The 14653-nt window shown below is 48.5% G+C and overlaps 1 protein-coding gene across 6 annotated transcripts in view; it reads left to right on the forward strand.

The window, feature by feature from the left end:
- CAMKK1 (calcium/calmodulin dependent protein kinase kinase 1) overlaps positions 1-14653 on the forward strand; it is a 96552-nt gene that overhangs the window by 42504 nt on the left and 39395 nt on the right. For all 6 annotated transcript variants that reach the window (XM_064729081.1, XM_064729076.1, XM_064729079.1 and 3 more), the window contains 2 exons: positions 6479-6526; positions 8420-8473. In XM_064729081.1, coding sequence (XP_064585151.1) covers positions 6479-6526; positions 8420-8473 — 102 coding nt within the window. The remainder of the gene's footprint in view (positions 1-6478; positions 6527-8419; positions 8474-14653) is intronic.

A 14653-nucleotide genomic window follows, 5' to 3' on the forward strand; every position in this document is an offset into this window, starting at 1 on the left:
GCAGGGCTGCAGCAGGGCTGGGGCTTGTTGTCTTGCACAAAGATCATTCCCAGAGACACCAATTAGCCAACTGCCCTTGGACAAAGAGTTGGCAGCTGCTGGTGTCCTGCAGCCACTGCTGACAAGCCTAGCTCTGCAGTTTTAGCTCTGCAAGAGAAGTAACATGTTCTGCTCTCCCTGTTCTTAATTACCCTGATCTGTCATTCCTTTATCAAAAATTGAGCTGTAATTTCAAAAGCTCCCTGTTTGTTCCCCTCCTTTCTTAGCTTACCCATGGCCTGTGGCCTGGAAGGTTCTGTCAGAGCTGCCTTCCCTGGCAGGAGTGCCTGATGGGGTTTCTGCTGCCTTGCTGCCTATCAGTGCTTTGCTCTGACAAGGGAATGGCTCAGCCTTTAGCTGTGGCACAGAAGTGATTAGGCTGAAGCTATTAAGGGTACATAAAGCTGCAGAGCTGAGGCACAGCCCCAGAGTTTAGGCCCACTGACATTCCTGGCTCCTGCTCCGTGCTGGCAGCAAGGCAAGAGGAGAAGAGGGTTTTCCAGAGACTGCTAAAAGCAACTTCTGTTTCTGCCCAGATGATGCCCTGGTGTTTGTGTGTAGCAGGGAAAGACACTGAAATCTTGTCCCTGTGTGACTGACAGAGCTTGTCCCATCTATAACACCAGGTCTTGTGAAAGGGGAGAGGTGCTGTGTGCTGGAATGAGGCATTTGAAAGTTCAAAGTGGGTTTGGTTTGTTGGGTTTTTTTATCCTATTCTGTTATTTTTAAGCAATTTTTTTAGCTAGCCAAGAAAATCTGACTTGAAGAGTGGCTAGGAGATGAATAAAATGTCTTTTTTCAGGCTTTCCCCCCAGACCTGCCAGCACAGTTAATTGCTTTATACAGTCTCTTCTCCAGTCTCTTCCAGTTGATTTTCCTTTCCCTTTCACATGTTCCCTTCATCTCCCTGAATCCCACATCCCCCTGCCCTGGTGTCCACGTTGTCTCTCCACCCTCTGGGATGCAGGAGAGCATTCCAGGTGTCCCTGCAGCCATGGTGATCAGCTGTGTGTGCTCCAGCAGGAGAGGAGAGGATGAGTCAGGCCAGTGCCTTCCTCTCCCTGGAGATGCTCCTGGCAGCAGATGCAGGGAGGAGAACGAGCTGACAAAGGGAATTTTCCTATGCTGGATTGTCCATGGCTTACTCCAGAGGCATGGAAAATAAATCACTCCTTTGTCCTTTCTTTCCTTGTTTTTTCTCATCTTTATCACAGCCCCCTGCTTGTTTGGCCAGCTGGTTTGGAGCAGCTGGTGCCAGGAGCTGAGGCAGTGTTCTGGTGCTGGCCCAGGTCTCACACTCCTCCAGGGCCTGGGACCTGCCTGGTTTTCCTCACAAAGTGATTTCCTTGCTGTGCACAAAATAAACTCAGGTGGGGCCAGGGCAGAGGCAGGAGCTGAGCTTCCCTTACTGGTGTTCAAACCAGAGCTCTTGAAAATAATAAAAATACTTGGAAAACATTTCTTCAAAGAAGACTCCCTCACATTGCTAATTTTTTTTCCCTTGGATTAATTACCCTTTATTTAAAGTTGCATTTCCAGCTTGTCTGAGGGTGAGGTTTGAGAGGAGGACAGAGCCCAGAGCTGCAGCTGGGAAGGGCTAGGGAGGGTCTGCCCTGGTCCCACAGATCCCAGGCTCTGCATCAGCTCTGGGCTCTCAGCTGGGTGAGCCCAGGGCTGAGCTCTGCCCACCATGGCCAGGGCACTGCAGCAGGGCTGGGCTTCCTTTTTGCACTTCTTTTTGGATGTTCTTTCAAAATCTCTTTATTTTCTTACCACATGAGGTCTGGGCTTCCTGTCTATCCTTCTCTGAACCTGAACAACTTTCTAATTTGAATTCATTGCTGCCCTCAATACCCATTTTCTGGCTTTTCTTTTCTTTTCATTTTTGCCTGTTTTCAGAACTGCCTTCACTTCCCCTACTAGGCAGGGTGAGTTTAAACCAGCGTTTCCTCATTTTTCTTCCATGCCTCTCTTTAAGGTGTATCTCTGAATTGCTGAAAATTCTTTTCAGATTGGGGGATTTGGCTTTGTTTAGGGGACAAAATTCTCCATTATGTGTGTGCATTCTCCATTATATAGGTATTTTCCATTATATATGTATTCTCCATTATATGTATGTAGGCTGTCTGTTTTCAGAAATGTCTGATTTTGGAAATCAGCTCTGATTCTCCCTTCCCATCCATGTATCTCCCCTGGGACAGCTCAATTCTCAGTTTCTCAGGGGTTTCTGTCACCCACTGGTGGCCACAGTGGATTTCTGGAACTGAGCCTGGACTGCATTTTGCTTTATGATTTTTGACCAATTTTTGTTTTCTGTGGCATTGATTTCCCTCCCTTCCTCTCTTGACTAATACCTTGGACTTGTTAACACAGAGGGCATCTTGTTTTTTAAGGTGAAACAATTATTGCACACTTGCACTGGCTCAGCCTAATTTGGTGACAGCTTTTCACTGAGGGATCTCATTAAAGTTCTGCTCTATTTGTATTTATCAGCAGCTGCAAATACACCAGCCTGATGAAATCAAGAGAATTGTACAATGTTATCTTAGAGAAACACTTGGCCAGAGATAGGTGTTTTTCTCTGATAAAGGAATAGGACAATTATCCCACTTCCTGCAGGAGAACCAAATAACAGAATAACAAATGCAGCAACACGTGGCAGGAGTCACTTCAGTAGTGAATTATGGGCTTTTCAGCAAGAGGAAAAAAACATAGAAAGCACCTAAAATCTGGTTTGATTTTTGCTGAGTGCAGCTCAAGTGCTGGAAGCACTGCAGAAGATGAAGGGATGGTGCTTCCCACCAGGAATTACCTGAGTGGAGAGCACTGGGGTGTGGGCCAGGTGGTGACAGTGACTGTCACCTGTTTGTTATGCACTAAGTTCAGGGTAAATTGAAAGAAAAACCAAATTATTTATTTGTTTATTTAAAGAAAGTAGAGAAATTCATAACTTCATTTATTTGCGTAATCCAAAATTCTTGCATTACATTTGGGTTAAAAAAATCCTGTGAAAAATTTCAGTGATTTTTTTTAAGAGTGAAGGACCTTCCAAGGGGTGAACTCTGAGGGGGCTGTGCTGCACATCTGGTCATTGCCTTTCCCTTGGAACTTTCTGGGTGTTCCCTCCTGGTGTTTATCCACCCCTTTCAAAAAACTGTCCCCAAAAATGGGGGTTCTGGTGTCACAGGCAGCAGTGAAGCACCAGGGAGGTGCTTCAGGTATCAGTCTGGTGGGGATAAGAATGGTGATTTTTGGCCAGAGGTAGGAGGGGTGGTGGAAAGTCAGAGTCAGAGGAATTGGTGGCACAGGGATAAGGCACAGTCCCTGCTCCTGCTTTGTGAGGAGGGATGGATGGACGGATGGATGATGGATGGACTGACGGACTACAACCCACACAAAGGACTCTGCTCCTTCTGGAAGGAGGGAAAAATGCCACCATGGCTTCCTTTGCAGTCTGAGCAAGAAAAAGCAGTGTTTGTGCTTTAGAGATGCCACTTTGGCTTGAGCCAAGATGCTGAGTGCAGAGCAAAGGGCTGATGGCTGTGTGTGAAAGGCTTCATCTGCTCCTGCAAGGGATCCCTGCTCAAGGAGGAGGCCTCCTGGCAAGAGCTGGTTTGAAGAGCAGGAGATGGGAGGTGGTTGGAGGCTTTCTTGGAGGAATGGTCACTTTTCCTGCCTGCCCAGCTGCTCCAGTGGGTGTTTCACCCTCTGCAGCACTGCAGTTCCCACAGGACCTGGTGAGGGGCACAAAGCTGAGCACAGAGAAGCCAGGACAGGAGACAGCATCAGAAAAGTGTTGCTGCTGAATTTGTGAAAATCACCACAGCCTCACACTGGGAAGTGAATCTGCTGGCTCAGTGTTTGCAGGGGAATTTGTCCTCCTTGTGTCCATACCCTGGGTTCCTGCACGCTGCCCCCTCCTTTCATGCCTTGCATCTTGGCTTTTGCTGGGTCATGCTTTCTCCTCTCCTGGTGCTCCCAGTTCTGATGGATTGGTTTTTACCTTTGGAAAGATATGTGCTCTGCTAGCAGCAGAGTTAATACACTCCTATGGCCCCATTACTCACAGATGGCTGCTCTTCCCTGTCAGGGAGCTGGAAAAAGCTTCCTTCCCTGGCAACAAGATCAAGATTTAAACCATTCCTTGTATTCCTCACAAGCCAGGAGGGAAGAAAGTCCTCAGTCCTGTGACAGTGTTCACAGAGGTTTTTGGATTGAGGAAGAGAGGAGGATCTGACTCCATGTTTCAGAAGGCTGATTTATTATTTTATGATATATATTACATTAAAACTATACTAAAAAAATAGAAGAAAGGATTTAATCAGATAATCAATGTTTACATTTTGTTCCTGAGGCCTCTCAGCTTCTCAGGAGGAAAACTCCTAAGGAAAGGATTTTTCATAAAAGATGTCTGTGACACAGTGCCCCATTCCTTTAATTGTGATGATATCTTGATCAGGAGCATTAGGAATGTTTTCTAGTTGGTGATGGAGAAAAGTCAGAATTATCATTTCCCACACCAGTGCTGGCCCTGAGAGGCAGAGGAGTGCTGCTGTTGGTGGGAATGCTGCTGGGGCAGGGACTCTCCACCCCTGTTCTTACAAATGGACTGAAGGCATCTGGCACTGCCTTTATGTTGTGGTGCTGCTTCTGTAGATGGCAGGGCTGTTTTGAGGCTTATGGGAAGGCTAATCTACCTGTCTGCATGTTTTAGATCAGCTTTGTTCCCAAACAAGTGCAGAGGCTGGCTGTAAATTTCCAGCCTGCTTTAGTGCTTGGCAGTTTTGGGCAGAAATGTTGAAAAATGCAGTCTTGGGAAGTGCACCCATCTGAGGCTCAGCCCACACTGTGTCCTGGAGTTGGAAACTCCTCCTTTTCCTCACCCCTCCAAGGTGGGGGCTCTTCCCTGCCCTGCAATGCAGCTCAGGGCTCAGTGAGGACAAGGCAAACTGCACTGCAGCCTCTGTGCCTGGTGCCAGCACTGCAGAGGTGCCAGCAGCAGCTCCAGCCCTGCCAGAGCCTGGCTCTGCACCAAGGTGTGCAGCTCCAAAGGCAGGGTGGCTCCAACACCAGCTGGATTTGTGGATCCTCTGTCCCACCTTGTTCTGCCCCTTGGCCACCCCTGGTCTGGGAGGAGCTCAGCATCCATCTCCACATCCCCACCCCAATCAGGGCTGGGTTCCTCAGCAGCAGAATCAGAGCTGCTCTGGGGTGATTGATTTTAACAAACCCCATGTCAGTACCACTGTTTGTTGTAAGAGCCTGAATGAGAGATGTGGGACTCCAGGCAGTCTCTAAAATGCAGTTTATTGGATCCAAGGTGTCACAGCAGTGCAGGGTTGTGGGTGACAGAGCTGTGCCCACAGCTGTCAGCTCCAGCTGCAGGCAGCCCTGGAGACCCTGAGTTTAGGTTACAATGCATTATAGACTTTGGTTTTGGTTACATTGCATTATATACTTTTCTTTACTGAGCATTTTAATACAGTAGAACCAATCTGTACCTTAACTTCTATCTACAGCCTATCCTAACTACTATAATTACCTTATTCATGTTACTGTTCTCCAATCACTAAAAGTCAGTACATTACAGTTTAAGCTGGAAGTTGTTTCTCAGTTTTCTTGCAGTGGGAAATTCTGAGACCTTTTTTCTACTTGCAACATTTGCTGACTTGTTTGCCTGTGCTGTCTTTCTGCTTGGTAAAAACATCTTCTTGTTTGAGGTGGGTTTATCCTTTGCTCTAAGCCATAAAAACCCTTCTAACTAACACACCCTTTGCCTCCTTGGTTATCCAGTGAGACTGGCTCAGCAATTCTTTTCTTCTATATCAAAACTTGCTTCAATCTCTATTCCTTCATCAGATTCTACATTCAGAAATCTTTCTGCTAAGCACACATATCTGTGAGACTTTCTTGTCAAACTTTCATCCTTCCCAGCAGTTTGTGTTGCCCAGCAGAGGAGCTGGGCTCTGTGTGCTCTGCTGGAGGAGCAGGTGAGGGTTCCTGTGGTGCAGGCACAGCCAGAGGGGCTCTGTGTTTGCCAGGCTGGTGCTGGGGAGGGCACAGGCTCATGCTGGGACCCTGGGCTGGATGCTGGGGGCTGCCAGGCTGGGCTGAACCCGGGGCAGTGCTGGGGAACTGGGGTGGTTTTACACAGCACAATCAGAATCAGAATTCAGCCCATAATTGTTTTGTCTTGGGTTCTCAAAAAAAAAAACCCAAAAAACAAAAAAGCAAACAAACAAACAAGAAAAAAAAACCAACCCAAAAAAACCCACCAAACCAAAAAAAAAAACCAAAACAGTGCTTATAATGTAACATACACCAGTGTAAGTGAGATTAAGTCTTTAATTATTTAGCACTCTGCCACTACTTGAACCTGATTCAGACTCTGTCATTTCCTTTACCAATACTCTAATTATGTTCTCCTTTTGATCTGCAGGACTGTGTGCAATTAAACCAGTACAAGCTGCAGAGTGAAATAGGCAAGGTGAGTACTGGGGCTCATGTTGGTCACACCAGCCTGTGTCACACGTCTGAGCAGGGCTGGAAAGGCTGTGCCAGCCCAAGAGACCTCACTGGTCAAGGCTCCTTGCAAGCTGTGTTTGGTTTGTGGTTTTTTTATTATTATTATTTTTGAGGGTTTTTTCCATATTAATTGGAGCAAGTTTTGTTCAAGGTCACAGTGAGTTACTTCCTTTGAAATCTAGATTTATTTTTCCTCCCTCAGAAGGTGGTTAAGCTGGCTCCCTTTCAGGGGTGTTTGCTTGCCAAATGTAACACTAACAGCCTTTGATACATTAATACAACACAACAAGGAAAAAAAAAAACCCCAAAAAGATGATCAGGGCAGGTGTTTGGTGCCCATCAGGACTAGTTAAAGTTTTTACATCACACGAAATGTTTGTTTAATTCTAGTGCACATTTAAAAGCTGCAGAATGATTCAAAAGTGATTCCTGTAAGTTATTTAGAGGTCTGGGCTGGTGAGCAGCTCAGACACCTGCACCTCTGGCCATGTGCCACCGTTGCAGATGGCTCCACAGGCAGTGCTGTGTCTGGGAGCTGTGTCTGCCTCTGCAGCTGAGCTGCAGGCACAGGAGGCTGCACCCTGAGCTGCACAAGTTTAATTTAATTAGCCCAAAATGCCTCCAAAATGAGAGGCACCCCCACCATCTGTGCTATGGGCAGGGGTGAGCGTGCAGGTGGCACTGCTGGCACAGCAGGTGCCATCCCAAACTCACACCTTCAGACCCACCCAGGGCTTCTGACTTCTCTGAGGTGGATTTGTCTCTGCCTCCCTCCTTCCCTGTGGGCAAGCAGGTGGGCACTGTGAGATTGGGAGAGGGTCTGCTGTGCTTCTGGATCAGCCAGATGGCTTGTGAGTCTCCTCTGAGACCAGAACCTTATTTCAACTCTCAGTGAAGTCAAGAGAAATATTTTGAAGGCTCTGGTGTTCATCCCACTCATTTATATGTCAGGGATAATACCTGATCATGGCTTACTTGCACAAAATGTTTGTAAAAACAGAATTTTGGATGGAGTTTGGCTTCAGGCTGTCCCTGGAGCTGTGGGTGCAGCAGCAGTGCAGGCCTGCCCCTGCCTGGGCAGCATGTGCTTGGTGGAACAGGAAAGGTGCTCATGCAGAACTTCCAAATTTGTACCAAGAAAATTTTCCCTCTGCTGCCCATCCCTGTGTGAGTTCAGACAGACGTGGTGGCCTTGGCTCAGGGCAGGGGTGGTGGGGTAACACTCAGCTCCTCCAGACATGGATTATCCTCCAGAGCTGCCAAAACATCCAGCCCTGCTGTAGGGTCACATCACCTGCAGACTGCTCAGGGCAGTTGGGAGTTGGTTTTTCCCAGCTGTGGTCCACCAGTACAGGGATGTGCTCTCTGCTGACAGAGTGACAAAACTATCTTTTGTTTCCTTAAAAAGGAAAAAAAGCTTCGAAGTTTCTTTCTTTGATTAGGTAAAAAGACACTTCATAGAATTTAGGAGACTTCACCTCAAACTTAAGGATAGCCAATTGAGCCAAAATGTCTCACTTAAGCAATTTACTAAAAAAAAGAGAATAAAGAAACTAATTGCTTTTGTGAAGTGTTTTACCAGGAGCAAGAACTTCTTGCACCTGGCTCAGTTTTTCTCTGTAAAGAGTTTTGTTATTTTGCCTTTTATCAAAACTTTTCTGCTTCCAGCACTACTACAGAAACCACCTTGCTAATTTTATGCTTTCTAAAGTAGCTGAGCTATCTTGAGTGTGATATAGATCTCTAAAAGCTTACAAGACCTGCCTAGAAGAAACCATACATCACCCCAGCCTCGAGCAGCACGAGGCTGAGGTGGAGCTGCTGAGCTGACCCTGCAATTCCTGTTCATTTCCAGGGCTCCTACGGTGTGGTGAAGCTGGCCTACAACGAGAATGATGACAAATATTATGTGAGTGTGCCTCTGCTCCTCTCTCTGCTGCTGTTCCCCCTGGCAGCTGGCTGCTCTCTGCCTGGTGCTCTCAGCTGTGTCCCTGTGATTTTTTTGGGGTGCTTGCAGGAGCTGCTGTGAGGGAGGGACGGGTGGGTGCCTTATGTAACAGGCAGAACATGCTGCTGATCTGCCTTGGCATTTTCTGGCTATGAAGCAGGTCACCTGAAATTAGAGGCATGTGGGTGGTGGTGTTCAGCACCTGCTGTGCATTGGAAACATGGCCTGGAAGGAGCAGGATAGAGTAAATCAGGGCAGCCTCGATGATGGGGAGAAAATGATGCATCTGACTCCATGCTTAGCAGAAGGCTAATTAATTACTTTATTATACTATATTATTCTATACTATATTACACTACATCTAAACTGAATCTGACAAGCACCCAACTGCCCAGAATCTCATGACTGTCACCCCACAGTCCCAACACACACACACACAGCTGGCCCTGACAGGCCAAGGAAACAAAACCCCATCCCTGTGGGTAAACAAGCTCCACATTGCATTCTGCTTTGGCACAAACACAGGAGCAGCCAATGAGATAAGAATTGTCTTGATCTTTCTTTTCTCTGCTTCTCTCAGGTTCAGAGAATGTGAATCCCACAGCAGGAGTGTTTTGGAAGGAAATGTGGAGTTTCTTAGGAAAAGGCTGAGCAGAATGGTGTGGCTGGGCAGTGCCAGGCCCACTGCCAGGGCATGAGGTGTAGAGTGCAAGACTGAAGGCAAATCTTGGGGTTTAACAAAGCCAGAGTTGGGGAGTTTCAAATTCCAAAAGGCTTCTGTTCTGGGCTTCCCCTTTCAGAGGCAGCTGAATCCCAACCATCCCAGCTGGAATTCCTGTGAAATCTGCCTGCAGATGTGCTCATTTCCCTGGGCTTGCCCTGTGGCTTGTTTTGTTCAGGCTGAGAGCAGGAGCTGGAAGGAAGGAAAACTTCCTTGCTATGTGTGGCTGTGCCTGGAGGCTTCTGGAAAAACTTCCAACAGTTTCTGATGGATGCCAGGGCAGGAATCTGCTGAGCTGTGGGGTTGCAGTGCTGCTGAACCTCAACCAACACAGCCCTGCTGCTCCACACTGCATTTGGTGAGAGTGGGATGAAAATGGGCCCCAGAGCAGCCAGGCAGGCTGGTGTGCTGCCTTGGGACAAAGGGGAACAGGAATGTGCTGTGGAACATAAAGCATGCTCATTCCCCACTGTTCCCCAGGTAGTTTTTCCTCCCTGACTCTTTATTACAAGTAGCACACCAGGTTGAAGTGGTCAGGTGGGAATTGTGTGCCTGTGGGTATTCCTCTGCCTTTCCTGGCTTCCAGCAGGGATGGAACTGCAGCAGGAATGTCTTGAAATGAAGGATGGAAGAGATGAGACAAAAATCTGGACAAGGTGCCCTGGAGCTGGCCAAGGAAAGGAGCCACAATTCTTTCCATCTCCCATCCTTTCCAAGCTGATTCACAGCTGCACCAGAGCTTTTTCCAGTGGCTCCTTTTCTCTGCTGCCCTCCAAATCCTCCCTGCTATGCCCTGCAGCAGCATGGTTTGTTCTGCAGAGTGATGGTGCCAGCCCTGGCTTCCCTGACCCATCTGTCCCACCAGCACCAGTAGCACAGGGTGGGAATGCATCACCTCCATAAATCATGTTTGTTTCCAGCTGAAAGTATTTTTTCCTTTGAAAATTATAATCCTTACATTTTGGCACTGCCTTTTTGCTCAGGAAATGCCTTTGAGGTGCCCAGTGGTGGCCATCTGTTACAGCTCAGCCAGGAGAGCTGGGTGTAGGGTAGCACTGCCTGCTGTATTCCTGTCCCTGTTCTGGATGCAGATTAACCCCATGGGTGTGGATTTAGCTGGTCACATCCAAATCAAAGGGTAGCACTGCCTGCTGTATTCCTGTCCCTGTTCTGGATGCAGATTAACCCCATGGGTGTGGATTTTAGCTGGTCACATCCAAACCAAAGGGTAGCACTGCCTGCTGCACTCCTGTCCCTGTTCTGGATGCAGATTAACCCCATGGGTGTGGATTTAGCTGGTCACATCACAACCAAAAGTGAAAGCCTGTGTGCAGGTTAGCCTGGTGTGTGTCAGTTAATCCCCACTTAATCTTGAATTCTAATCTAAGCAAACACTTTAAGTGTGCTGCAGCCAGGAGGGGCACCGTGCCTGGGGCTGTTTGAGCCTCACCTGGGGGCAGGCAGGGCACAAAGACCCCCTTAGTGCCAGCCCTGCAGGGATGTGCTCTTGCTTCACCCCATCCTCCTTTTGGGGTTCAGCTGACCCTGGGCTGGGCGGGTGATGCTGGAGGTGTGTGGATGGATGGACCTCTCTGAACTCGGTGTCCTTGTCTTTGTTCCACTCTTGGCAGGGCAGGGGGAGCTGATTCCCTCCCCAGTGCAGCCACATGCCTCCATCCTCATCCTCCCAGCCCCCTGTGCTTGTTTAATGGAGGGCAGGCCTGGTGGAGACACCTGTGCTTTTCCAGGACGTTAATCCAGCTCAGGAGCTGGCAGGCTTTTCAAAGCTTCAGAGAAAGGGCTGATTGCATAACTGGCTGAGGGCTGCTCAGCTCTCCACCTGCCTGCCCTGCCTGACCCTGGGGCTCTCCCAGAGCTCAGACAGCTTCCATCCTGCCCTGCCTGTCCTTCCCAGCCCTGCTCCTCAGCACAGCACCCCAGGACTGCCTCATGGCTCTTACCAACAGTTAAGAGAAGCAATTGGGATTCTAACAGTTGGGAAGGGCCTGTTCTGTGTGCTTGTTTTCCCCCAGAGGGTGTTTTTTTTGTCTCAGTGGTGAAAAGCAGCCCTTGGTGATTTCCTTTAGTGAGCAAGGCCAGGTTGGATGGGCTTGGGGCACTCTGGTCTAGTGGAAGGTGTCTTTGCCCATGGCAGGGTGATGGAACTGATGATTTTTAAGGTCCCTTTCAACCCAAACTATTCTATGATATTCTGCTTCTATAACTGATTTCCATTTGCAGAGGTTCAGCACGAGGCCAGGGTGTTGCTGCCTTTATTGTCTTTTAGCTCGTGTGCTGCAATAACAAGGACCTAAATTGTAAAAAAAAATAAGAAAAAATTTATTTAGAGCTATAATTCAGAGTGTGGCTCCTGATCCTTGCTGAGGTGTGGGACCCTTCAAACAGGCAGAGTTTATAGGGAGCAAGGACTGAATAGAGCTCCTGTCAAAGCCAAAGGAAAGATTGCTGCTGCTTTAATGAGTTTTGGATCTGGCCTAGAATTAGGAAAAACTCTCAAGAAAAAAAAATCAACCACCACATTTGGGAAAAAATGTAGATGGGTTGTGTTTACTTTGTGGGTTTTTTACCTTCCACTAAAGATGAGGGAGTGCTTCTCAGAGCTTTGCCCTTGGTTGCTGTGAGCACCATGGTGCCTGGCAGGGCTGTGAAGTGTCCTGGCCCACATCCCTGGATGCAGGGAATGTGCTAGGCCATGGAAACTGGAATTTCTGCACCAGGTTTGTGAGCCAGTGCTGCCTCCAAGGAGGAGACCCCGCTGGAAAGCAGAGCTGGAGGACCCTGCTGCCCCTGGGGCTCATGGAGCTGTCACAGCTCTGAGCTCTGCCAAGGAACCCTTCACACTGCAAAGGTTTCAGTGCCTCAGTTTGAAGGAGATGCTTTGACAGTGACTAAGGGAATAAAATCAAAGGCCAAGTTCTGTGAAAAAGCAGCAAATAAAAAGTAAAGGCAAATGTGTCCAAGGAGAGATCTAGATTGGAATCATTGTGCTGATGGAATTTGATTCTTTGATGCCTCAGGTCATGTCTTCCTCCTATTTTCAATCTCTAAATCAGCTTGCAAAGAAAAGTGGTTATGATGGGCATTTGTTATGCTACTGCTGGAAGAAGGCAACAGCATTTAGGTTGTCAGTGGATTTTTCTTTTTTTCATCCTTCTTTTTTAATCTTGTTTCCTAAGAAACAAGATTTGTGTGATTGTGCTCTGTGCCTCTGTTTGTACCTAACAATCCTTGCACAGAGGGCTGTTTCCTACCAAGTCCCAGTGATGGGGAAAAATTCCTTCCAAGTTTCTGAAAGGAGTGGCTGAACAAAGGGCTGCAGCTGAGGAGGAGCCCAGCAGCAAGCCTTGAACTTTCCAGCCCCTGGAGAACCCGCTTTGGTTGCCATCCAGGAGGGAAGGGAAGGCACAGCTCCTGCATTTCCCATCCCCTGGCTCACACAACAGCTGCTGAAGCACTGCCAGAGCCGTGGGGAGCAGGGAGGGGATCTCTGGCTCAGTGCAGCCCCTCTGGTGTTCAGCTGAGGGCTTTGGGGGGCTGGCTCACCCCTTCAGGTGACAGCTGGGGACAGGGGAGCTGCAGGACTCATCCCTGCTGGGGTGGCACAGTGTGCATGGGGCACAGCCTGATGGTGGAATTCTGCTGCTGGGATAAAAGGTGACAAACTCAGGACAGGATTTTAAGGCCATGGCAGCTAAGCCTGTCAGGTTTAGGATTTTCTTTCAGTTCTAACACTCCTCTTTGCCAGCTGAGCTTCCCTCTCAGCTGCTTTGTCTGAGGGATGTTATTGCAAGGTAGGACAGGTGAAGAGGGCTGAGAACACCCTCTGGTCTGTTCAGCATTCCCACAGAGTGCCCTCATGCACTAGCAGAGGATTTAGGTGGTTGGTAGGGATTTTTGAGCAGCATCCCACTGCCCTGGGAGCTGGAGTTGGGACTGTGCACAGCCTTCTGCCCTTGCAGCACAAATCTCTCCCTTAGCAAATAAAATGACATTCTGAGCACTGTGAGAGCATCACCAAGGACAGGTGATGAGTTCACTTGGCTCAGTCATTTTGTCACCCTTCCCTCCCAAAACCAGTGGCCTTTTTGCCCTTGTCATTGCCCACAGCTTGTGTCCTGCTGCTGTGTCACAGGCATTCCTCCTCTCCATAAGCCTGGGATCTCCTTTCCCTTAGGCAGCTTCCCTGTGCCTTCCAGCTGTAGGATTGATAGGAAGAGAGCAGTAAACTTAGAAAATAAACACACATCAGAGACAAGCACACAGATCCTGCTGTTTCTCCAGGGGAGATGTCAAGACCCGTGTCCAGGCTCGGGAGGATGTGTGGAGGAAATCTCCAGGCTCCCTCTTTTCCTGAGAATACTGAAGCAACACTTGCCTGTGCAAAGGGAAAATCCCTCAGCTTGGCTCTGAGCTGGTTCTTTATCAGAAAGGCATTATCTGGGTAATTAGCTCTGCCTGTGAGTACAAATGTCTTTGGCTCTGCCTGCACTGAGGCTGGAAGGAGAGGTTTGCTGAGGCATCCCTGAGATGCTCCCAGTGCAGCAGCCACCCTTCAGCAGGGAGCTGTAATTACAGTGAGCCTTCACTGCCACGTGCCCTCCTCTCTGCTCTTGTGATAATGAAGTGCTTCTGGCCTGTTGCACAGTGAACTTTGGTGTTTGTCAGCACAGTGGGACAGGTCCTCTCTTCTGACCCAGCCCTGCCTGTGCAGTAAAACTGGCAGAAGCATCTCCTGGTGCTTCTTCCAGCAGTAGTGGTGCTTTGCAGCCAACTCTCCTGCAATGCAGTAACCCTCCACTGCCCCTCCAGTGTCCTTCAAGGAGTTTGGGTGACAGCAGGAGCTGTTGTTCCCCCCATTTCTGTCCCCAAAAGCAAGTCCTGTGTTAGCTATGACTCCTCTCTGTGCCTTCCAGCTCCCTCCATTTCTCCTGGGAAGGACTGTCCTGATGTGGGTATGGTTCAATCCCTCAGGCTGAGGCCCCCAAATTCAAGAGCTTTCAGCAGCAAATTGCATCTTCTATTTTGTCCTTTTTCTGAAGCTCCTTGCCAGAAGGCAGCAAGGACTCAAGATGGGATTGGAACAGGAGGAGAGTTCTCCTCCTGGGTTGGCAGTGGTTGAAAGAGAAATGGGTGTACTAATTCCTTTGATTTTTCTCATAAATTTTCATGATGGAGAGATAAAATGGGAAGCGTAGGAAGTCCTCCAGGCTTGGTCCTGGCCGTATTTGGAGGTGGTTGTGCTCATCTTGGATCCTCTTCCAGGAGACCATGAGTCATTTGGCTGCCTGTACTGGGCACAGAGCTGTGCTAAGTCACAGATAAGCACTCCTGAGTCTGTCTCTCAACACCATCATTTCTAACAGTTGGCTGGAGCTGTCAGGCAGGATTGAAACACTGCT

This window comes from Zonotrichia leucophrys, chromosome 19 (genome assembly GCF_028769735.1).
Source record: "Zonotrichia leucophrys gambelii isolate GWCS_2022_RI chromosome 19, RI_Zleu_2.0, whole genome shotgun sequence".
In the NCBI taxonomy this organism is placed as follows: domain Eukaryota; kingdom Metazoa; phylum Chordata; class Aves; order Passeriformes; family Passerellidae; genus Zonotrichia; species Zonotrichia leucophrys.